The sequence below is a fragment of the Mesoplodon mirus genome (assembly GCF_964341445.2).
Source record: "Mesoplodon mirus genome assembly, chromosome: 1".
Classification (NCBI taxonomy): Eukaryota; Metazoa; Chordata; class Mammalia; order Artiodactyla; family Ziphiidae; genus Mesoplodon; species Mesoplodon mirus.
In genome coordinates, this window is record NC_138976.1 from 223,610,754 (window position 1) to 223,635,006 (window position 24,253).

The window sequence follows — 24,253 nt, forward strand, 5'->3', positions numbered from 1 at the left end:
GATCAAGAAGAAACTCTTCTGTGAAATCTTACAAGGCAGGGGTCTTCCCTGGTGGTCCAGTGGCTAAGACTCTGTGTTCCCAATGCAGGGGGCCCGGGTTTGAACCCTGGTCAAGGAACTAGATCCCACATGCCACAGCTAAGAGTTCACATGCTGCAACTAAAAGATCCCTCATGCCACAACTAAAGGTCCCGCATGCGGAAACGAAGATCCCGTGTGCTGCAACTAAGACCCAGGGCAGACAAACAAACAAACAAATAAATAAATATTTTTTTTAAAAAAAGAAATCTTACAAGGCAATAAGAAGCAGTGTATCTGGTGACACACCGAGTGTATCTGGCTTTGGAGACATGAGCTCACGCAAACCTGAGGTCAAACCCCAGCTCTGCCACTTACTAACTGTGTGATGTTGGGAAGTCATACAACGCCTTCCTGCCTCACTCCTCTTCTGAAAATTCTAATATAATCATGGTGCTTATATTTTCTATTGTAAGTACTTCTGTTGAACCTGTAGGTAAAACCCTCGCAAAGGATCCAACACACTGTAAGAAATAATAATGCCGGCAAATGCTATTTATCATCAATGAAAAGATCCAAAAACTAAATTCTCTGTTCACGTCTCATATTTCCATGAACACTGCCCTAGCTGTCTCTGCATTATTTACATCTTCCACGTGTTCAAAGACCTTGACCACAAAGTTCCTTTGACTATAATTATAGCTCTTTGCTCAGAACAAGGAAACCAACTCTGGGCAATGTCATGCAAATTGATACTCTTTAGCAGAAACCCACAATCCCTGAAATAAACATCTTGTACTTGCTATCTGGAGGGTTAGGAAACTCCACTTAGAGCTACAGCTTGAGTCACCTAAGATTATTGCCAATTAAAAGCAAAAGGGCATGATTTGTTATTAGGAACATACTATGATAGTTTACTACATGTCTAACCTGGCCAGTAAGTATTTACTGAGTATCTAGCATAGACCAGTGTTGTCGGAAAAAAAAAAATTACTTAAAATATGAGGTGTTTCAATGAATAAAATTTTTATGAAGAAAGTTGATCAGAATAAACGAATCAAGGAATAATAGCATCTACCATCTACTACGTACCTACCACGTACCAGGCGTTTCATATAAATAACTCATTTATCCCAATAGCAATCTGACAAGATCTATATTATGGTGTTCTCACCTTGATTTTACAGAAAAGGAAACTGAAGCTCAGGGAAGTCATGTAAACTTTCCAAAGGCACACAGTTGCTAATGGCGGATCCAGAACTCAAACTCCATCTGAGTCATACCTCTCCGATGCCCTTCAACCAACTCTTGCCTTTTTCTATCCTTATAATCAATGATGATGGCTAAATTCCACTGGCAACACCTCAATCTTAAATCCTGTCTAATGCTTATGAGGTTGACAAAAGCAAAAACTAATCCACACTAGGGACTTGCCTGGTGGTCCAGTGGTTAAGAGTCCACCTTCCAATGCAGAGGACTCGGGTTTGATCTCTGGTTGGGGAGCTAAGATCCCACATGCCGTGGGGCAACTAAGCCCACGCGCTCTGGAGCCCACACGCCACAACTAGAGAGCCCACGTGCCACAACTACTGAGCCCGCGAGCTCTACAGCCCATGCCGCAACTAGAGAGAAGCCCACGCGCCACAACGGAGAGCGCGCACGCCGCAACGATGGATCTCGCGTGCCGCAACGAGGATCCTGCATACCACAACTGGGACCTGATGCAGCCAAATAAATAAATAAATATTTTTTAAAAATAAAAAAAAAATTAATCCACCCTATGAAGAACAGACCTAACCCCTTCCTAATTTTTAAGTTCAGAGTCGGGTCAAAATAGGTCAGATCAACTGTAACGTAATACATAAGCAAGAGAACCCATTTAGTATATAAACCAAGGGCATACAAAAAGGATGTTCTTAGCATGGATTCCTCAGAAAACAAAGCCTAGGGCTTATCATGGATTACAGCCCCAGGGAAGAGGAGGGAGGGGAGTGAGGAATGAGGTGTCAGATTATGTCCACGTCAAGTTGGTCAGGGTCCAGTTTGAGTTGGCAACAGCCAGGGGTGAAAAGTGATTAAAGGCTCTGGGGAGAGTGAGGCCACGAAGACCTGAAGTGGGACAGAAGAGATGTCTAATACAGTGGTTCAAGATGAAGTCAGTGTCAGAACACTTAAGTAAAGCTTATGGAAACGGCAAGGCACAAAGTCCTAGTTTGGTGCCAAGGTATGACTCAATCTTGAACCAGTCTCTGTCCCAGTATCCTACTTTTAAGCATCCTTCCCGATGTGAGTGGATAAAGGCTAGCATACGGGTTCAGTCCTAATAAATCTAACTTTCAGAGAAAAGACATTCACGCAAATAGTACCAAGTGTATATTCAATGTCTGGTTCCCCCTATTCTATGGCAGTTTCTGATCCCCGAAAGAGCACGGCAGATTGCAAGGGCAGCTATGACTCACTAGTGACTAAGTGGGAGTAATAACTGAACAAAGATCTTGCTTACATGTGGGGTTTCTGTTGTGGTAACATTTGATGAGAATAAAGTCGAGCAAGGAAGTCTGTTACACGTGTGACCAAAACATCAGCTCACCCAGTTTTCTACACAGAGGAGTATGTTAAGTCTGACAAAATAATAAAGTGCAATTATATGAACAGTAGCTACTACTACAGATTCTTAAGATGGTTTTCATTTCATAGGGTGAAATTTATTTTTTAAAACACTTCAATGGATAAACAACAAGGTCCTACTGTATAGCACAGGGAACTATATTCAATATCCTGTGAAAAAACATACTGGAAAAGAATATGAAAAAGAATGTATATATATGTATAACTGAGTCACTTTGCTGTACAGCAGTAACTAACACAACACTGTAATTCAACTATACTTCAATAAAAAATAGATTAAAAAACAACTTGATAACCTTGCAAATGTTCATTCCATCTAAACAATAAAGAGGAAACGATCTGCTTTAATGCAGATTTAGATATATATGTATAATTACATAAAACTGCTATAAAAATCCCAGTTTGCAAAACAAAAAAATTCCAGTTAAAACTTCTTATGCATTACAGATTCAACTTCCAAAGGCTTACCAGCTGCATAAAACTGACAGGTATCCTGAAATTTGAATTACTTACGAGTAAAAATAAAAATAAAATTAGTCTTGCCATCCTTTTCTCCTTCACAGTGACTGCATTCTGCTGACATCTGAAATCTTGACAGTTATCTATCTTTTTTACTTAGGAATATTTTTAAATTTTATTAGGGACTTCCCTGGTGGCACAGTGGTTAAGAATCCGCCTGCCAACGCAGGGGACATGGGTTCGTGCCCCGGTCTGGGAAGATCCCACATGCCGTGGAGCAACTAAGCCCGTGAGCCACAACTACTGAGCCTGCGCTCTAGAGCCTGTGAGCCGCAACTACTGAAGCCCACGCGCCTAGAGCCTGTGCTCTGCAACAAGAGAAGCCACTACAATGAGAAGCACGCACACCGCAATGAAGAGTAGCCCCCGCTCGCCGAAACGAGAGAAAGCCTGTGCACAGCAGCGAAGACCCAACGCAGCCGAAAAAAAAATTTATTAAAGTTTTTGATATACAAATTTATAATCAAATAATTCCACCTTGTAGACAGTAACCAGATTTTTTGTCAAAGGTTTCTTGCTTGTTTCAGATTATTTTTAAAAATTTTTTGTAATATTGTTGATTTACAATTAGTAGTTTCAGATGTACAGCAAAGTGATTCAGTTATACATCAGATATTCTTTTTTAATATATACTCTTTTCCTGCCTTTTCTGTCCCCTTTAAATATCCTGGTAGACAAAGGAACATCACATAACCCACCCTATGGAGAACAGACCTATCCTGGGAGTCTTACGCCCAGAGGAGCTCCTTCTTGAAAGGCAGAGCAAAGACCAAGAGAGCCATCAGAACTAGCTCTCCTCAGGCAGTGGAAACTGTAGGCCAAAGCCCCTCCAATAATCAGTTAAACGATGGTTTAACTATAGTTAAAATTACATCTAATCTTATCTTCTCTGAATATACTCTTGCAAGACCTTCAGTCCCAGTTCTGCACCATTTTATGAGACATATGCTAAGGACTTTCCCCTCTCTTCTTAGGGCAACAGGACAATATACATGATGTTTTTCAATCTAAAAGTACTGCTTGAGCACCTGTAAGCCTAACCCTCTGCTAGATCCTAACATATACAGATACTCTATACCTATAAATCCTTTGAACTATAAGGATAATTAGTTAGGATCCAATTCTTAACCCAAAGGGATCCAAAAAATAGTTGGAGAGACAAGACAGGTATTTGCAACTAGAGAGTAAAGAGATGCGTGTGTCCTGGCTACACATACTGTTCTTCTACCTGGATGGCTGCCCAACCAAACTGGTCCAGGAATCCCCCACACTCATTATGGCTGCTGGAATCCCTCTCCATCCTGCCTACCTCCCTTTCTATCTCACCAAGCAAAAGCAAAACAGTTCCTCTTCTCTACCCATATCTTGCTTTAACTGTTCTATGACTCCAGTGATGTAAGGTGAGGACTCTATAATGATGAGACAGAGTGAGCTGAAGTGGAGAGACGAAGCAAAAAAGGTTCCCTCCTTGCTTTCGGGGTGGGAGGTTGGGGGGAGGTAAGGGGTGGATGGACAGAAAGACAAAACTGGGAGAGGGAGAGCCTTCAAGAACCTGTGGCACAGCATCTGCTTTTCCAGGTTGTCCGCCCACAAAGGGAAGCAGGTAGGATTATTTCATCCCCCTCTCGCCTCCAAGGAACCCCAGTTTTCTTCTCTACAACTGCTCATTCTCTCACCCCCTAGCATCTGAATCTTTCCTCCCACCAAAATCTCGAATCACACCAAAATTCCATCTCAGTTCTTCAAATCCTCTCCCCACTGTTTATGCAACAAACTCTCTCTACCAAGAGCAAGAGAACAATAAGAAAGGCTTAGAACCAGGGAAACCCTGGCCCCCTATCCCAAAAGGTAAAGGGTTAAATTTCTTGATATTCTAATTTAGAACTCCAAGTTCACAGAATTATATGCCTAAATGTCTTAGTTAAATAATGTTATACACTTCAGAAATACCATGATTCAATAAACTTTTGCAGGGACCTACTGTTGATTTACATGATATTGCTTACAAGGGAAAAAATGATTATGTTCTAAAATTTTGGTGAATACCTTAGACAATTCTGATTAACCTGGGCTAACACATTACCCTTTAGTATCAGAGATTCTCAAACTTTTTGGTATCAGGACTCCTTTACACTCTTAAACAACTAAGGACCCTAAAAAGCTTCTTTTTACATGGGTTAGAGCCTACAGAAGTTTTTTTTGCATTAGAAATTAAAGCTGAGAAACATATTTAAGTTTAAAATATGTTATTAATTCATTTAAAATAGCAAGATTTATTACATGTTAAAATAACATTTAAGAAAAATAACACTATTCTCAAAAATATTTATATTTATATAAATATAAATATATATTTACTGAAGAGTAGCATTGTTTTACATTTTTGCAAATCAATAATAATGTGTTGCGCTGAACACTTGATAATTTATAAAGTCATATCAACAATTACAGAAGTCACATGGCTAAACTTAATAAACTAAAGAAAAATTGGGAACATACCATCTTCACAGTGCAGAAGTTAAGGGTTTCAAAAAGAAATGTGAGCCCCAAATCCAGGGCCAAGGTCAGGAAAGGACATGTTTTGTGACCGAAGCCGTTAAGGATCTACACCAAGGGTTGGATGGAAAGGTCCACAGGGACCAGGCAAATAACATAAATGAGGGTGTCCACCAGCTGGGGACCTGAAGAGCTCAGGACCTTATCAAAGGAGGCAGAAAGCCCAGTGATGCCAGATTTTCAGGTTGTTTAGGAAAAACTGCAAATCTGAATTTTCCTATGAAACCCCCATATTTTTAAACATTGAAACTACAGGCCAAACAAACATCTATGGGTAAATGTAGCCTACGGCACCCCAGTTTGCAACATCTATATATCACAAATTGTTTAATCTTCGGGAAATTCTTCCCAAGGAAATTTATCCTACAGTATGGTCCTAATATTAGATCACCAGGAAACAGCACACTTAAAATATCGTCAATGAACAGCATTGGAACAGAAGGTTGTTGTCAAGACAAGAAAAGCAAAACAAAAGCTATGGTGCCAAGAGAGTAAACAAGAGACTGGATCCAGTGGACAAGAATCTCTCTTTCTAGAAAACCGCGCCCCATATGGTGGAGTGGATGGAAATGTCTCATCAGGCCCTACCACTGTCTTGAGAAATACTCTTCATCCCGGGACTTCCCTGGTGGTCCAGCGGTTAAGACTCCAAGCTCCCAATGCAGGGGGCCTGGGTATGATCCCTGGCCAGGTAACTAGATCCTGCATGCGGCAACTAAGACCCGACGCAGCCAAATAAATAAATAAATGCTTAAAAAATAAAATAAAATAAAATCCAACTCCCAGACTCACAAATCACCTTTCCAACTACTACTAATTGGGGCAAATATGAGAACGGGGAGCTTTGGAGAACAAGCACTAACAGAACAGTTATAACCAATCAAGAGACATTTATAGAGCACCTTCTGCCTGCAAAGCACTGGACGAGGCACAAAGAATAAGAGGTCCCGGATTTCAAGTAACCACAGTCTCATAGGGGAGGGGGACTCAAAACACATACGATAAAGCTAAACAGTACAAGCATTAGAAAACAGGGAGGGATGAACACATAAAAGATGTCACCCAGGCAGTGACATTTCTTAATTAGTAGAAATAATAAAGGCTCCAAATTCAAAAGACAGACTACAGGAAGTAGGAGCAGGCTTGAAGGAAGGTTCCAGAAACCAGTCAGAAGGCTAAATATAAGGCAATTATGGTACTAACTTAGGTAACGTCAGAGAGAATAGAAAGGAATGTCAGGATAAAAATATTCACAAGAAAAATCGAGACTTGGCAGCTGACTAAATAAACATAGTACATCCTCTGTAATAAATTCACTTATTAACCCATCAACACAACGAATGACCCCATTTCTTCAACAACCAAGGAACCAATAAATTAAAAGACATATAACCCAATCACCATGGGTAGACCATATATGGATGCTCTTCAAAACAAACTCTGGGGAGAAAACTTCATGAAACAATTGGACATGTGAACACTGACTGAAACTTTGATGCTACTGCATAACCACTGTTAATTTTTAAGGTGTAATAATGGTATTTTGGTTATGTTAAAAATAATAAAGATATATTAAAATACTTGTGGGTAAAATGGGATTTACTTCAAAATAATGTGGGAAAAAGGAAAGAGTTGAAGATGTGGATAGGACGGTATTAGCCACGGGTGAATGGCTTTGAGGGCTGAGCAACAGGCAGCCTATTATACTATTCTGTCTACTTTGGCATATCTTTTAATTCTCCATAACAAATAGTTTTTTTAAATTAAATGGCAAATACAACTTCTACCTACTCCATGATCTTTTGTAAATTCTACTTGTTTTCCTAAAAATGGAACAAAAGCAGTATTGATCTGTTTCATTTATGGGTCAATACGTGAAGGTAAAGATTATTATTACTCTTAATTATTACCCATTCTAGAGAAGTTTTTATTTAATATAAGTATACATAAATTAGGTTTGATAAAAGTGAAACAAAAGTGAAATTCACCATCACACAAGGTAGTTCTTTAATGAATTCTAAGGAGGTAGGATAAAGGGCTCCAGAACTCTACACTATTAACTTGCAAAAGAAATCATTCTTCATTTTTAGCTAAATATCACTCTCATAAGAAAATGCACAATGCTCAAGATTAAACAATAGAATCATTTCAAGTCTGAGCCTGCAAAAATCTAGCCTTACAAAGTCCACAAGAGAATAATTCAACTTTCCTTTCTACTTTTCTGTTTGGCTTTGTTTTTTGTGTTACTAGTATGTTTATAGATACTGTGTGCTAAAAATAATTTCACCACAATTTAATGGAACTAAGGATTAATAAAAAGATTATCCTAACTTTTAGCTTGGTACTTGGCAAAGGGTTGATGTTCAGCTGCTGAATGGATCAGAAAGATTCCTAAGATACTGTGATGCAACAACTTTTTGGGTGGAATGGTTTCTCAGGTCACATTTCCTCATAGAGAACTGCTACCTCCATCTTTTTGTGTGGGTGGGTTTTGGGTTAGTTCTTTTTTGGACGCGCCATGCGGCACGTGGGATCTTAGCTTCCCGACCAGGGATCGAACCTGTACCCCCTGAATTGGGAGCTGGGAGCGTGGAGTCTTAACCACTGGACCACCAGGGAAGTCCTGTTACCTCCATCTTTAAAACGTAAGTCTAGATCCGTATTCAACATTTTGTTTATATGAGCAACAACTCCTAAACTGGAGATTGAGACAAAGAGCCCTAAAAAAAAAAGTATTGCCAAACAAACAACAAAGACAAATTTTAAAAACATCAATAGTGGGACTTGGGAGTTGTACCTAAACTTTATTCGTAATTAGATGTCTTATCTAGTATATCATATGGTATCTGATAATTTTATGGTGAATCCAGAATTCTGGGGAAATTCAAAACATTTAATTCGTATTAGCTATAACTTAATCTAGTAACTAGTCACACATACACATAACCCTGCATCCTCATTATATCAAATGTTAGTATCCAAGCACTATTTCAATCACAGTGATAAAGACTCTCTTTTCTTGAATTAAGAAAAACAGCGTATTCCTTCTTATTGCTGTACCAATAAAAGCATAAACAAAATAGATACATACCCAATGACAATGCTAAGATTTCATAAATTCTACTAAAACAGTCTAATTTTGTTCAGACAGGTTTACTAATCAGCTATCAAACAGTTCATTTTAGCAACCTACTAGCTTTTGCTGGTAAAACTTTGAAAAATCTGTATTTATTGCCATTTGATTATGTGCTATTAACCATGAAATAACATGAATTCAACCATACATATTTTATTACCTTTTTAGCTTCTAAGAGTCTTCCCGATTCATTTTCCCAGCTACATTCAAAAGTAGTAAATGGTTTGTACACTCAATGGCCACAGTACTTTTTAAAAAGACGGGGAGGAATCCTCTAAAATATCAGAGTACACAGGACACTGTTCTCCCCACTTTACTCTGACATAATCAGGGTAGACAGGCTCCCCGAGGAAGAGCCCCTTTATGAAATTAAAACATACCACATACTATTCTCCAAAGGAGTAAATTCTATTTGGGCAGAATTATTAGCCTCACTCAAGTCATTTCACAGCAGAGAGAACAAACAGATCTATTGTATATACCATAATTACACTCTGCATGACTTCCTTCAATTAAAATCTTTACTTAAAGTAGCATCCATATAGCAGTACAGAAATTTTAAAAGTCATTATCTAATATGACCTAATGATGCCTTCTCCTAACAAGGAATTAGTCTGAAAATGACTTCATATATTTCAAAGCAATTATTGGCATTAGGCCCTCCCCTCAGCAGTATTATACAATACGTTTGCAAGAGAAATGTTTGTGCATGGGTCAACATCACTTAATTCTGCATCTATCTGATATATATATATTCTGCATCTATCTGATATATATATATTCTGCATATATTCATTCATCTACCAAGAACAGAGTACTCTGAACCTCCAAACAAGGACTGGATATACTTTGCTCATATTAGAACTCATTAATTACCTAATGATCTTGACTAAGATCTGATGTCTGGTAAACAATTAGAAGGAATAAAAAGAGTTTTAATGACCTTTCTGACAAGTGCTGGTTAAGATCAATATCTCAGACATTCTTTGCATTAGACTGGCAATTATAACCCTCACACTATCAATTTATTATTAGGTTAAACATAACCAAACAGTAAGGAGTGGAAAGCCCCTTAATTTTACAGGAAAACAAGAAAAATCTCTGCATATTTGTGTCATCTACAGCTAACTCCACCCATGTTGGAGAGTCTCTGCCACATGTACTAAAGAACAGGCCATTTCACAAAATACCACAGAAATCAGTGTTCAGGTTCATTATGATTTTGAAGTCTAACTCTCCAAATGTTTTCTACTTCAGAAAATTCTGGTCTTAAAAAAAATCGTACACTTGGGGAATTCCCTGGTGATCCAGTGGTTGGGACTGAGCGCTTTCACTGCCGTGGGTGCGGGTTCGATCCCTGGTCAGGGAACTGGGATCCCACAGGACACACAGCCAAATAATAAGAGTAATAATAATAATAATAATAATAAAATCTTGGGGCTTCCCTGGTGGTGCAGTGGTTGAGAGTCCGCCTGCTGATGCAGGGGACACAGGTTCGTGCCCCCGTCCGGGAAGATCCCACACATCACAGAGCGGCTGGGCCCGTGAGCCATGGCCGTTGAGCCTGAGCGTCCGGAGCCTGTGCTCCGCAACGGGAGAGGCCACAACAGTGAGAGGCCCGTGTACCGCAAAAATAAATAAATAAATAGATAGATAAAGAAATAAATAAATAAATAAAATCTTACACTTGGTGGGGCAGGGTAATAAAGAATTATAAGAGAACCTCTAAGTATATTAACGCTTGTAGTGTTAATTATACACATACATACACACACACACACACACACACACACACACACACACACGAGAGAAAACAGAGGGCTAAAGAAGAAAATGGATTAACTGACCAAGGGATTCTCAGTACAATTTATACTAAGAACTTCTTTCCATTTCAGGTTTCAGTTCTGTTGTTTAAAGCAGCACCTCTGAACAGGCATAGCTCACTGATCCACAGTCTCTCAGACTTGAAGGTACAGTAAAACAATTTTCACTGCAACGCTTGTTTGGAATTTACCGCAAACAATAGATGAGAAGGGAAAAAAAGCTTTTTTTTTAATTTTGGTTTTTTAAGAGGAAAAAAGGAGGAACAGCGTATTTGATAAAATATGAACAATTAGCTTTCCGCCCCAACATAAACTTGTGATATTATTTTTGGCTTCTCTTAATATAATTTTTTTTGCCTTTAAAAATCAGGCATTAGGGCCTCCCTGGTGGCGCAGTGGTTGAGAGTCCGCCTGCCGATGCAGGGGATACGGGTTCGTGCCCCGGTCTGGGAGGATCCCATATGCCGCGGAGCGGCTGGGCCCGTGAGCCATGGCCGCTGGGCCTGCGCATCCGGAGCCTGTGCTCCGCAACGGGAGAGGCCACAACAGTGAGAGGCCCGCATACCGCAAAAAGAAAAAAAAAAAAAAAAAATCAGGCATTAGGGACTTCCCTGGTGGTGCAGTGGTTAAGAATCCACCTGCCAGTGCAGGGGACATGGGTTTGATCCCTGCTCCGGGAAGATCCCACATGCCGCGGAGCAACTAAGCTCATGCGCCACAACTACTGAGCCTGAGCTCTAGAGCCCGTGAGCCACAACTACTGAGCCCACATGTCACAGTTACTGAAGCCCATGCGCCTAGAGCCCATGCTCTACAACAAAGAGAAGCCACCACAATGAGAAGCCTGCGCACCGCAACAAAGAGTAGCCCCCGCTCGCCGCAACTAGAGAAAGCCCACACGCAGCAACGAAGACTCAACACAGCCAAAAATAAATAAAATAAATACATTTATTTTTTTTTGAAATCAGGAATTATACTTTAGTAGTCAGTCTTTTTTGAGTCACATATCTCTCTGACCCTTTACTAGAAAAAGGCATTTGTGGAAACATAATATTGTGCAAACAATTTCCAAACACACATAGTGAAAATGTAAAGAAATAGAAAAATAAAAAAACAAATTCTGGAAAAGTTGTTAACTGTGGTGGAGAAGAAAGGCATTAAAATTGGAGGCTGTTCACAATAGGCTTTAACTGTATTGGTAATGATTTATTAAACTGAGTGACAGGTGCATAAGTGTTTTATTCTTTAAACCTTTTTATACACTATATTTTTTTAAAGTTTGCTCAATTTTTTAAAACCCTACAAGAAGTACTACTCAATAGAAAAGTATACTAGAACCTGAGGTTCCAAATCAGTAGCCAAGAGCTGAATCTGGCCAAGACCTGTTTTGTTTGGACACCACAGTGTTTTATTTTGTTTTTTAATTGTAATCTGAATGCCTTCGGGCAGCGTATACACTCTCCAATTAGCCAGAGTCACCACCATTTTCCTTACAGTAAACGAGGGTTCTTTAAAAGCCAAAGAAACTGGAATCCTCATACACTGCTGGTGGAAATGTAAATCGCTGCAGCCGCTTTGGAAAACAGTCTGACAATTCCTCAAAATGTTAAGCACAGAGGTACCATATGACCCAGAAAGTCCACTCCTGGACATCTATCTAAGAGAAACAGAAACATATGTCCACAGAAAGACCTGTATACAGATGTTCACAGCAGCATTATTCATAATAGCCAAAAAGTGGAAACAACCCAAATATCCATCAACTGATGAATGGATAAACAAAATAGAATATGATGAAATATTATTCCACCATAAAAAGGAATAAGTACCAATAAATGCTATAACACGGATGAACCTCAAAAACATTATGCTAAGTAAGAAGAAGCCAATCACAGAAGACCACAAATTGTATTTCATTTATATGAAATGTCCAGAATAGGTAGATCTCAAACCTAGAGACAGAACATAGATTAACAGTGTGATAAAGATGTCATAAAATTAAATAATTGTGCTGGTAAATATAATAGAAACCATTGAACTGCTCATTTTAAAGGTATGAATTATATGACATGCTTATTATATCTCAATAAAGTAGTTTAAAAATAAACCAAAGACATCCATTCAGTCTAACTTTGGCTCCCAAATTGTGGTCTGAGGACTCCTGAGGGTTTCCTAGAGCTTCTCAGTGGGTCTTGAGGTCAAAACTATTTTCATAAAATACTAAGACATTTGCCTTCTTCACTGTGTTGATATTTGCATTGATGGTGCAAAAACAACGGTGATAAAACTGCTGGCACTTTCGGCACAGTGACGCCAAGATATATTAGTTACTGATAGTCAATGCATTCTTTATCTCCGTACACGCACAGCAAAAACAAACAAACAAACTTTACTGTATGAGCTGTGGGCCAAACTAGTCACTCTTTTTAATAGAACAGCCTTTCTCCTGGAAACAACTGTCAGTTCCTATCGGAAAATGCATCCCCATTTCCAAACTCACAGAAACGTAACTCTCATAACACAACTGTTTCATAAAGTGGAGGCTGCCACTCTCCATGAGAAATCACACCTCACTCCCTTTGAAAACATTTTAAGTATCTCAATTTTTTTTTTGGAGTTTATTAATTTATTTATTTTTGCTGTGTTGGGTCTTCGTTTCTGTGCGAGGGCTTTCTCTAGTTGTGGCAAGCGGGGGCCACTCTTCGTCGTGGTGCGCGGGCCTCTCGCTATCGCGGCCTCTCGTTGCGGAGCACAGGCTCCAGACGTGCAGGCTCAGTAGTTGTGGCTCACGGGCCTAGTCGCTCCGCGGCATGTGGGATCCTCCCAGACCAGGGCTTGAACCCGCGTCCCCTGCATTAGCAGGCAGACTCTCAACCACTGCGCCACCAGGGAAGCCCCTAAGTATCTCAATTTTTTAGCCAGAGTGAGCAGCAAAGGCCTTACTGGTGGGTAGAGGAGGGGATGAGGCAAAAGGCAGAAGATAAAACTTAGCCTAAGAAACTATTTTGTCCTATCATGGTGACAAGCACTAGCATTAACATTTTATTATAAGATAAAATTTTAATGTTTTAAGACATAATTCAAACAAAATAAGGCTTAAAGATTTATTTAGCTATTTAAAAAGGGACTGTTCTGGGCTTCCCTAGTCGCGCAGTGGTTGAGAGTCCACCTGCCGATGCAGGGGACACGGGTTCGTGCCCTGGTCCGGGAAGATCCCACATGCCGCGGAGCGGCTGGGCCCGTGAGCCATGGCCGCTGAGCCTGTGCGTCCGGAGCCTGTGCTCCACAACGGGAGAGGCCACAACAGTGAGAGGCCCACGTACCGCAAAAAAAAAAAAAAAAAAAAAAAAAGGGACTGTTCTACATCATGGTATTATTGTAACTAGTGATAAAAGGGACTTAAAGGGCTCCTAAATGCGAAGAATCACACACTGCGAATTACACTTGTAAGAATCTACTAAGAATAGATAATGAATTAGTCACTTACTAGCCCTAAAAGATGATTTGTAAATATGGTGCTGAAGATTTGGGAAAGCCCATGGACCAGTCTAGAAAACTAAACTGGTTTAGTGCCAAAGGGTAATTCCAAAAAGACATTTAATGTACTACCAGTATAAGCTGTATGGCTCTGCAAGAGAAAACAAACAGATCAAATCTGTCAATGTGTATCTAGTACTATACACAGAAGAAAAAGACCGAACTGGTGGATGCAAGTGTTTCAGTCCCTAGGGTGTTTGCGTAGAGTGCTGTGGAACAGGAAGAGTCTGTCCTTCATCTTCTCCATATTTAATAAAATGTCCCTTTGTTCTTACCCTATGTTCACAAGCAATGTTTTAACCTGGTTTCCCAAGTTGGTTGATACTACGGAGAAGCCCAGATGACAGGGATTAATATTTTGTTTACTGTAAACTTAAAATTAAGGGGCTATCTCTCTAACACATGGCATGTTAGTCCCTAAGAGCCCCACCAACTTTGGGCAAAGTAGATAAAATAAAGTTTCTGACTTTGCAAAGCTGAAATTTTTCTAGAACTAGTTAATTTCTTGATAGGCATGTTTACTCAAGTACTGAATATATTTTGGTTTAAAAAAATTTTAGGGGGCTTCCCTGGTGGCTCAGTGGTTAAAAATCCGCCTGCCAATGCAGGGAACATGAGTTCGAGCCCTGGTCCAGAAAGATCCCACATGCCACAGAGCAGCTAAGCCCATGTGCCACAACTACCGAGCCTGTGCTCTAGACCCCGCGAGCCACAACTACTGAAGCCCGTGCACCTAGAGCCCATGATCCACAATGAGAAGCCATTTCAATGAGAGGGCCATGCACCGCAACGAAGAGTAGCCCCTGCTCGCCGCAACTGGAGAAAGCCCTCGCGCAGCAACGAAGACCCAACACGGTCAAAAATAATAAATAAACAAAATAAATTTTAAAAAAAAATTTACTTCCTTTATGAAGTTATAGCTCACAAACATACCATGGACTACAACTTGAATACAGGCCATAATAACAGTAAGAGTCAAAGTAATAGCTAACTTTTCTATAAGGTTAACTGTACACCAGGCACTGCCACTTTACATATTTTAACTCACTTAATCCTCATAACAACCTATAGGCAGGTACTATTATAATCTCCACTTTACTGAGGCAGAGGACAATTACGTAACTTGCTCCACAACACACGTGTTAAGTAGCAGAGCTGAGATTCAGTCCAGGATGTCTGACTCCAAAGTCAGCATTTCTTAATCTCGTTAGCCACGTACAATCAATTTTCTGAATTTTAAGCAACTTATTTTTCAAAACAGTTTTGAAATTCCACATATATAGCACAGCAAAAATGTTTCCCAAATTCCCGTGATTAAGCTGTTAAGCTGAAAATGCTCTTCCTCCTCATTTAACCATGACTTTTATTAGCTTTAATAAGCATAAGCATCAAACCATGAAATTTTCAGAAGTTAATGCAAAATTAATCAGAAAAATATACAAACTATTGTTATAAAATGTATACATGTTCACTTTCAGAGTATACTAACTTAGGTTGTAAGTATACATACAAAACTAGTCATAGTTTTAGATTAATAGGATTGGATACTATTCTAAAAACAAGGATATTGTAGCTTTTAAAGGAAAAACATTAATTTGAGCCTTTCTGACTACTGATTTAGACTGACCAAATCACTTTTTTTTATGTTAGTTTCAAATCCCTGGCTCTCTGCTCTTGGGGTGGCCAAAAGGTGCATTCGTTTTTTTCCGTAAGGTGGCTCTAATAGCACTTGGTTGTCTTTAACTTCATTTGAAACAATTTTGTTAGACTGTATTGTGACAGCTGTCATATCAGCGTGCATTTAAAAGAAGACATTAAAATTGGTGAATTTTTGTGTAGCCATTTTAATATTGCAGATGGAAGGAAAGCAGCAACATTTTTGGCATATTATACTTTATTATTTCAGAAAAGGTAAAAACACAACTGAAATGTCAAAAAAGATTTGTGCAGTGAATGGAGAAGGTGCTGTGACTGATCAAACGTGTCAAAAGTGGTTTGTAAGGATTCGTGCTGGAGAATCCTTGCTGGACGATGCTCTGTGGTCGGGTAGACCAGTTGAAGTTGACAGCGATCAAACTGAGACATTAATTGAGAACAATCAGCATTATACCATGCGGGAGGTAACTGACATACTCAAAATATCCAAATCAAGCGTTGAAAATCATTCACACCATATTGGTTATGTTAATTGCTTTGATATTTGGGTTCCACATAAGTTAAGCAAGAAAAACCTTCTTGACCGTACTTCCACATGCGATTCTCAACTTAAACGTACTGAAAACGTTCCGTTTTTAAAACAAATTGTGATGGGCGATGAAAGTGGATACTGTACAATAATGGGGAACGGAAGAGATTGTGGGGCAAGTGAAAAGAACCACCACCAACCGCATCAAAGGCCGGTCTTCATCCAAAGAAGGTGATGTTGTGTACATGGTGGGATTGGAAGGGAGTCCTCTATTACGAGTTCCTTCTGGAAAACCAAACGATTAATTCCAACAAGTACCGCTCCCAAGTAGACCAACTGAAAGAAGCACTCAATGAAAAGCGTCCAGAATTAGTCAACAGAAAACACGTAATCTTCCATCAGGATGACGCAAGACTGCATGTTTCTTTGATGACCAGGCAAAAACTGTTACAGCTTGGCTGGGAAGTTCTGATTCATCCACCGTATTCACCCGACATTGCACCTTCGGATTTCCATTTATTTCGGTCTTCACAAAATTCTCTTAATGGAAAAAATGTCAATTCTCTGGAGGACTGTAAAAGGCACCTGGAACAGTTCTTTGCTCAAAAGGATAAAAAGTTTTGAGAAGATAGGAATATGAAGTTGCCTGAAAAATGGCAGAAGGTAGTGGAACAAAACTATGTTGTTCAATAAGGTTCTTGGTGAAAATGAAAAATATGTCTTATATTTTTACTTAAAAACTGAAGGCACTTTTTGGCCAACCCAATACAAGTATACCTCCTATAAAACCATAACTTGTTGTAAGGATTAGTCATTCTACAAACTAGACGGTAATTAACCTTAACTTTGTAATTTGTGCTTTCCCTCCTATTTTTTTCTTTTAATGGAGTCAACATATACCACTGAAGTGCTACATCCCAAAATTTCTGTTTTCCCTTTTCACCTTGATATTACATTAAAAGAAAAAGTGCTTCTCATGAGGTGGTCTTTTGTCATACTAGTAACGTTCTTGCTTTTAATCTGGGCGCCAGTTACAGGACTGTTCAACTTATGAAAATTCATCAAGCTATATGTACTTTTCTGTATGTATAGTATGTACTTCAATAAAGAGTTGTTTTTTTTGTTTTTTTGTTTTTTTTTTGTGGTATGCGGGCCTCTCACTGTTGTGGCCTCTCCCATTGTGGAGCACAGGCTCCGGATGTGCAGGCTCAGCGGCCATGGGTCACGGGCCCAGCCACTCTGTGGCATGTGGGATCTTCCCGAACCGGGGCACGAACCCGTGTCCCCTGCATAGGCAGGCGGGCTCTCAACCACTGTGCCACCAGGGAAGCCCAAGAGTTGTTTTTTAAGCAGCTGTGCTTCCTAACTTTACTTCACCAAAAGCCATTACATACCAACCTTACTGACAGTTGTCATTTCTAAAAGTTTCTTTTTTATCAGATAGTACTCTATAGCACTGAGTTAATATTCAATCTCTATTTTCAGCACATGTAAAAAAAGAGTCATCCAAGATATTCTATGGAACCAAAAAGTGCTATTTAATTCTTTCACAAATCCCTAAGATTTAAAGGTCTCTAAAGGAAAGAAAACATTTTTTTAAAAAGCTTCTATGTGCTCATTTTATTCTCGCAATTACCTCATCAGGTAGACATTACACGCTTGTGGATGGAGCCACAACAATACATCTCCCACCCCAAATGCTTTCCTGATTTGACACTAACGTTCCTCCACTCAAAGACGGATAGGTCTATGTTTCCTCTTCTTGAAACTGTGTAGAGCTTTATACCAGCCTTGAGCAAGAAAATGTGACAGAAATGACACTGTGTGACCTCCAAGGTTAGAATATCAAAGGCAATACTTCCACCTGGCTTTCTCGTGCTCTCAGGACGCTTGCCTTTGGAACCTGCCACCAGACTGTGAGTAGGCGTTTTCCCGCAGCCCCAGAGACATCTCCAGCCAACAGATGGCATCAACTGCCAGACCCAGGTGAGCCTTCGAGTCTTCCTGGTAGGCCCCAGACAGCATGGAGTGGAGTAAGCCGTTCCCGCTGCACCCTGTCTGAACTCCTGACCCACAAAAACCAGGAAATAATACATGATTATTGTCATTTGGAACCACTAAGCTTTTGAGGTAATTTGTTACACAGCAATAGAAAATGAAAACACTTTACAAATAAAAAACACAGGTAGATAACCATGCCAGCAAGCGGCAGAGCCAGAATTTGAATCCGTCGGCCTGTATAAAAAGCTCACATTCTTTCTACCAGAGGGTATTGCCTCCAAGTTTGTTCAGAGTCACCCACATTGCCAAAGAAAGCCATAGTCTTCAGATTGGAAGCTCTAAGAGCAATAAACAGCCCCCAAATTAATGTTTTCAATTAACACTCAGGACAATAGGTCATTCAGTCAGTAGGCTCAAAATCCCAGCACCTTTCTTGACACATCTATACTCTTCCCACCCTAATAATGGCATATCCCAGAGATGCTTAAGAAGTATCTCTACATCAATAACAATAAACCTGAACATTTACAGAACACTTTACAAAGCACTCTAACAATCACTGATTTGATCTCATAGAGGTATGAGACAGGTAAGGCAGGTATCATACAGATAAGGCTCAAAAAATTTAAAAATATATACTCCAATAAAAAATAATCTTTAAAAAATCAACTATACTCCAATAAAAATTAATTTTAAAAGAAGTTAAAAATAACTAACTACAGGGGCTTCCCTGGTGGCGTAGTGGTTGAGAGTCCGCCTGCCAGTGCAGGGGACACGGGTTCGTGCCCTGGTCCGGGAAGATCCCACGTGCCATGGAGCAGCTGGGCCCGTGAGCCATGGCCGCTGAGCCTGCGTGTCCAGAGCCTGTGCTCCGCAATGGGAGAGGCTACAACAGTGAGAGGCCCGCGTACCACAAAAAAAAAAAAAGAAAAAAAAACCTAACTACAATAACGTAAGTAGGGATTCTATTTCAGATTTTCTGACTCCAAGGCCAGCGCTCTCTTCAATGCAATTCAACTTGAAAGAACCTTTATGGAGTACCTTCCGGGTATATTTCCATATACAGCACTGCTCTACAAGTACTCTGAAGCACCTACTTTGTGCAAAGCATCATGGCGGGCACCATGTGTCCTCCACTTCCAGGATCGGCACAAAAACATCTCTGATAGAGCTGATCTCTGCAAACAGCCCGTCTTTCCCCACTCTAACCTATTCTCTACATTGCCATCCGACAGCTCTTCCGAATCCACCTCCTTAATCACAATAATTAAAAAACTGTCAAAGATGACATCCTACCCATAAAAATACAGGCCAAATCTCATCTGCTTTCAAGGTCTTCTGTAAACTGACTCCAACTTACGTGATTAAATTAATTTTCCCGCACTTGCTGACAGAAACCAAATTAATCTCTTCCTTCCTCCCCAGATTCACTTTCTTTACAACTTATTGCCCTCTCTTTTGTTCATACTATCACCCAAATCCAGAACTGATGCTCAAGTATTCATCCCCAACCCCTGACAGAGAGTCCCTTCCCTCCAAGACCTTAAAATCTACTGTTAAGCTACAATTAATAATTCGAAACAATATATAATAATTAAATTAGGTAGTACAGATTATAGCTCATGGGGCCTTAAAAGAGAGGAATCACTAAGGGCTGCAAGAATGTCTTCAGGAAGAAAATAGCACTTGAAATGGGCTCTAAGTGACAGATAGGATAAGAACTAGCAGAAGTAAAAACAACACACACTGAGGAACAACCTAAAAGCCTTCCCTTTTACCTGACTTCTTCCCATTCACATCTTATCTAAGCCTCCAGCCAGTACCACCTCCTCAAGAAGCCTTCCTCCGTTACTTCACAATCTAACCGACGCTCTCTTCTCGGACCTTCCAATACCATTACTGCCTACAACACGCATTCTGGCACTCAGTCAGTCCGTATTACAGACCTCGTCTATCTGGCAGCAATATGTCTCCACATAGTAAGCATTGAATATTTGTTCAACTGAACTCAGTTCAGCAGCCATTGTTGCTTTCCGCCATTTAAAAATCCAATGATTGTTAACACTGGTTCTTAACTTACCGGGCATCTCCTTTGGAAAGATTGGTATTTACAGGATTGAGAATAACCTTGTTTGCATCTACATCCACCACACATTTGGTATGCAAGTCAATTTCTGCAGATTAAAAAAAAAGAAAAAAAATTAGTCATTTCTGAAGTAATTTATGTCAGAAAAAGCTTTTGACAAAAAATCCAAAAATCATGATAAAAACACTCATCAAACTAGAAATAGAAGGGAACTTCCTCAACCTGATAAAGGGCGTCTAAAATACCTGCGGCTAACCTCACACTTAATAGGAAAAGACTGAACGGCTTACCCTCTGGCATCAGAAATAAGACAAGGATGTTTACTACTGCAACTTCCATTGAAAACTGGACTAGAATTTCTGGTCAGGGCAGTTAGGCAAGAAAAACTAAGAAAAGGCATCCAGATTGGAAAGAAAAAATAAAACTACCTTTATTTGCACATTATATGATCTTATACATAGAAAATCTTAAAGAATCCACTAAAAACTCTAGAATAAACAACTTCTGCAAAGTTGTAGGATACAAGATCAATATACAAAAATCAGCTGTGTTTCTAGACACCAGCAATGAAAAATCCAGAAATGAAGTTAATAAAACAAGTTCATTTATAATAGCATCAAAAAGATTCAAATACTTAGGTATAAATTTAAAAGAAGTACAAAATATATACACTGAAAATTCCAAGACATTGTTGAAAGAAATTAAACATTTAAAACAAATAGAAAAACAACTTATGTTCATGAATTGAAAGACTTAATTCGATTAGGAGAGCAATACTCCTCCAATTGGTCTATAAAAATTCAAGGCAATCCCTATTGAAATCCAAGTTAACTTTTTTCAAAAGTTAACAAGCTGATCCTAAAATCTATATGGAAATACACAAGATCTAGAACAGCCAAACAATCTTGAAGAACAAAATACAAAGACGACAACGCAACAATTTCAAACTTACTAAACAACTACAGTGACTGTGGTACTAACACAAGGATAGAAGGACAGACATATAGATCAGCGGAACAGAGAGTACAGAACGATACTCTCATACGTATGGCCAAGTGATTTGGACGACAGTGCCAAGAAAGTCAATGGAGAAAGTACAGCCTTTTCAACAAAGAGTGCTGGGACAACCTCATCAAAGTGAAAAATTTTGTTCTTCAAAGGACACCATCGGGCAAGCTGTGACAAAGTGAAAGAGCGGCACGGACATATATACACTACCAAACGTAAGGTAGATAGCTAGTGGGAAGCAGCCGCATAGCACAGGGAGATCAGCTTGGTGCTTTGTGACCGCCTGGAGGGGTGGGATAGGGAGGGTGGGAGGGAGACGCAAAAGGGAGGGGATATGGAAACATATGTATATGTATAACTGATTAAATTTGTTATAAGGCAAAAAATTTAAAAATAAATAAATAAATAAAATGACATAAGAAAAAAAAATCCACTGGCAAAAAAAAAAAAAAAAAAAAAAAAAGACACCATCAAGAGAGTAAAAAGACAATCCACACCAAAAAACAAACAACCCAATCAAAAAATGGGCAGAAGACCTAAATAGACATTTCTCCAAAGAAGACATACAGATGGCCAAGAGGCAAATGAAAAGATGCTCAACATTGCTAATTATTAGAGGAACGCAAATCAAAACTACAATGAGATATCACCTCACACCAGTCAAAACGGCCATAATCAAAAAATCTACAAACATGCTGGAGAGGGTGTGGAGAAAAGAGAACCCTCTTACACTGTTGGTGGGAATGTAAATTGATACAGCCACTATGGACAGCAGTATGGAGGTTCCATAAAAAAATTAAAAATAGGAGACTTCCTGACGGTCCAGTGGTTAAGACTCTGTGCTTCCACCGCAGGGGGTGCGGGTTTGATCCCTGGTCAGGGAACTAAGATCCCACATGCCATGCAGTCAAAAAAAGAAAAAAAAAAGAAAAAACTAAAAATAGAGCTACCATATGATCCAGCAATCCCACTCCTGGGCATATATCTGGAGAAAAACGTGGTTCGAAAGGATACATGCACCCCAATGTTCACTGCAGCACTGTTTACAACAGCCAAGACATGGAAGCAACCTAAATGTCCATCAACAGATGAATGCATAAAGAAGATGTGGTACATATATATACTGGAATATTACTCAGCCATTAAAAAGAATGAGATAATGCCATTTGCAGCAACATGAATGGAGTTGAAGATTATCATAATAAGTGAAGTCAGACAGAAAAAGACAAATAGCATATGATACCTCTTATATGCAAATCTAAAAAAATGATACAAATGAACTTATCTACGAAACAGAATCAGACTCACAGACTTAGAGAAAGAATTTATGGTTACCAGGGAGAAGGGTCGGGGGGAGGGATAGGTTAGGAGTTTGGGATTGACAAGTACGAACTGTTATATTTAAATCAGATAACCAACAAGGACCTACTGTAAAAAAAAAAAAAAAACATAATTTTTTTAAAAAGAGAAAAAAAGAATTATTGGGGAAAAAACAATCCACAAAATTGACAAAATATTTGTGAATCATATATCAAATAAGGAACTTGCATCAGAAAATATAAAGAACTCCTACAACTCAATAATTTAAAAAAATCCAATTTTAAAATGGGCAAAGAACTTGAACAGACATCTCTCCAAAAAAGATACAGAAATGGCCAATGAGGACAAGAAAAGATGCTCAACATCATTAGACAATGGGGAAATGCAAGTCAAAACCACAATGACATACCACTTCACATCCACTAGCATAACTCTAACCAAAAAGATAACAACTTAAACTAATATAATATTGTAAGTCAAGTATATTTCAATGAAAAAAGAAAAAATAATAAAGTGTAAACTAGATGTCAAAAGAAAGACAGGTAAGTATAGGTGAGAACATGGAAAAATTAGAACCTTCATACATTACTGGTGAGAAAGTAAAATGGTGCAGTCACTTTGGAAAATAGTCTGGCAGTTCTTCAATGGTTAAACACAGAATTAGTATATGACCCAGAAATTCCCGCTCCTAGGCATACACCCAAGAGAAACCTATGTCCATACAAAAGTTTCTACATGTATGTTCATAGCAGTATTATATGGCTACTCATAATAGCTAAAAAGTGGAAACAACCCAAATGTCCATCAACTAATGAATGGATAAATGTGGTATATCCATAAAATGGAACACTATTTGGCAATTAAAAGGAATAAGGTACTGACACATACTACAACATAGATGAAGCTTGTGCTAAGTAAAAGAAGCCAGTACAAAGGACCACATATTGTATGACTTTACTTATTTCTAATGTTCTGAACAGGCAAACAGAGACAGAAAAGAGACTAGTTATTGCCCAGAGCTGAGAAGTGACTGCTAGTGGGTATAGGTTTCTATTAGGGGTGATGAAAATGTACTAAAATTGTGCTGATTGTTTTCACAACTGCATGAGCAGAATAAAACAACTGAATTGGGGACTTCCCTGGTGGGACAGTGGTTAAGAATCCGCCTGCCAATGCAGGAGACACGGGTTCGAGCCCGGGTCCAGGAAGATCCCACATGCCGCGGAGCAACTAAGCCTGTGCGCCACAACTACTGAAGCCCATGTGCCACAACTACTGAAGCCCACGTGCCTAGAGCCTGTGCTCCACAACAAAGAGAAGCCACCGCAATGAGAAGCCCACGCACCGCAACAAAGAGTAGCCCCCGCTCTCGCAACTAGAGAAAGCCCACATGCAGCAACGAAGACCCAACACAGCCAATTAAATAAATAAATAAT

The 24,253-nt window shown here is 39.3% G+C and overlaps 1 protein-coding gene across 1 annotated transcript in view; it reads right to left on the reverse strand.

Moving 5' to 3' along the window:
- KIF13B (kinesin family member 13B) overlaps positions 1 to 24,253 on the reverse strand; it is a 190,695-nt gene that overhangs the window by 150,581 nt on the left and 15,861 nt on the right. Inside the window, exon 2 of the mRNA XM_082616987.1 lies at positions 20,484 to 20,577. Coding sequence (XP_082473113.1) covers positions 20,484 to 20,577 — 94 coding nt within the window. The remainder of the gene's footprint in view (positions 1 to 20,483; positions 20,578 to 24,253) is intronic.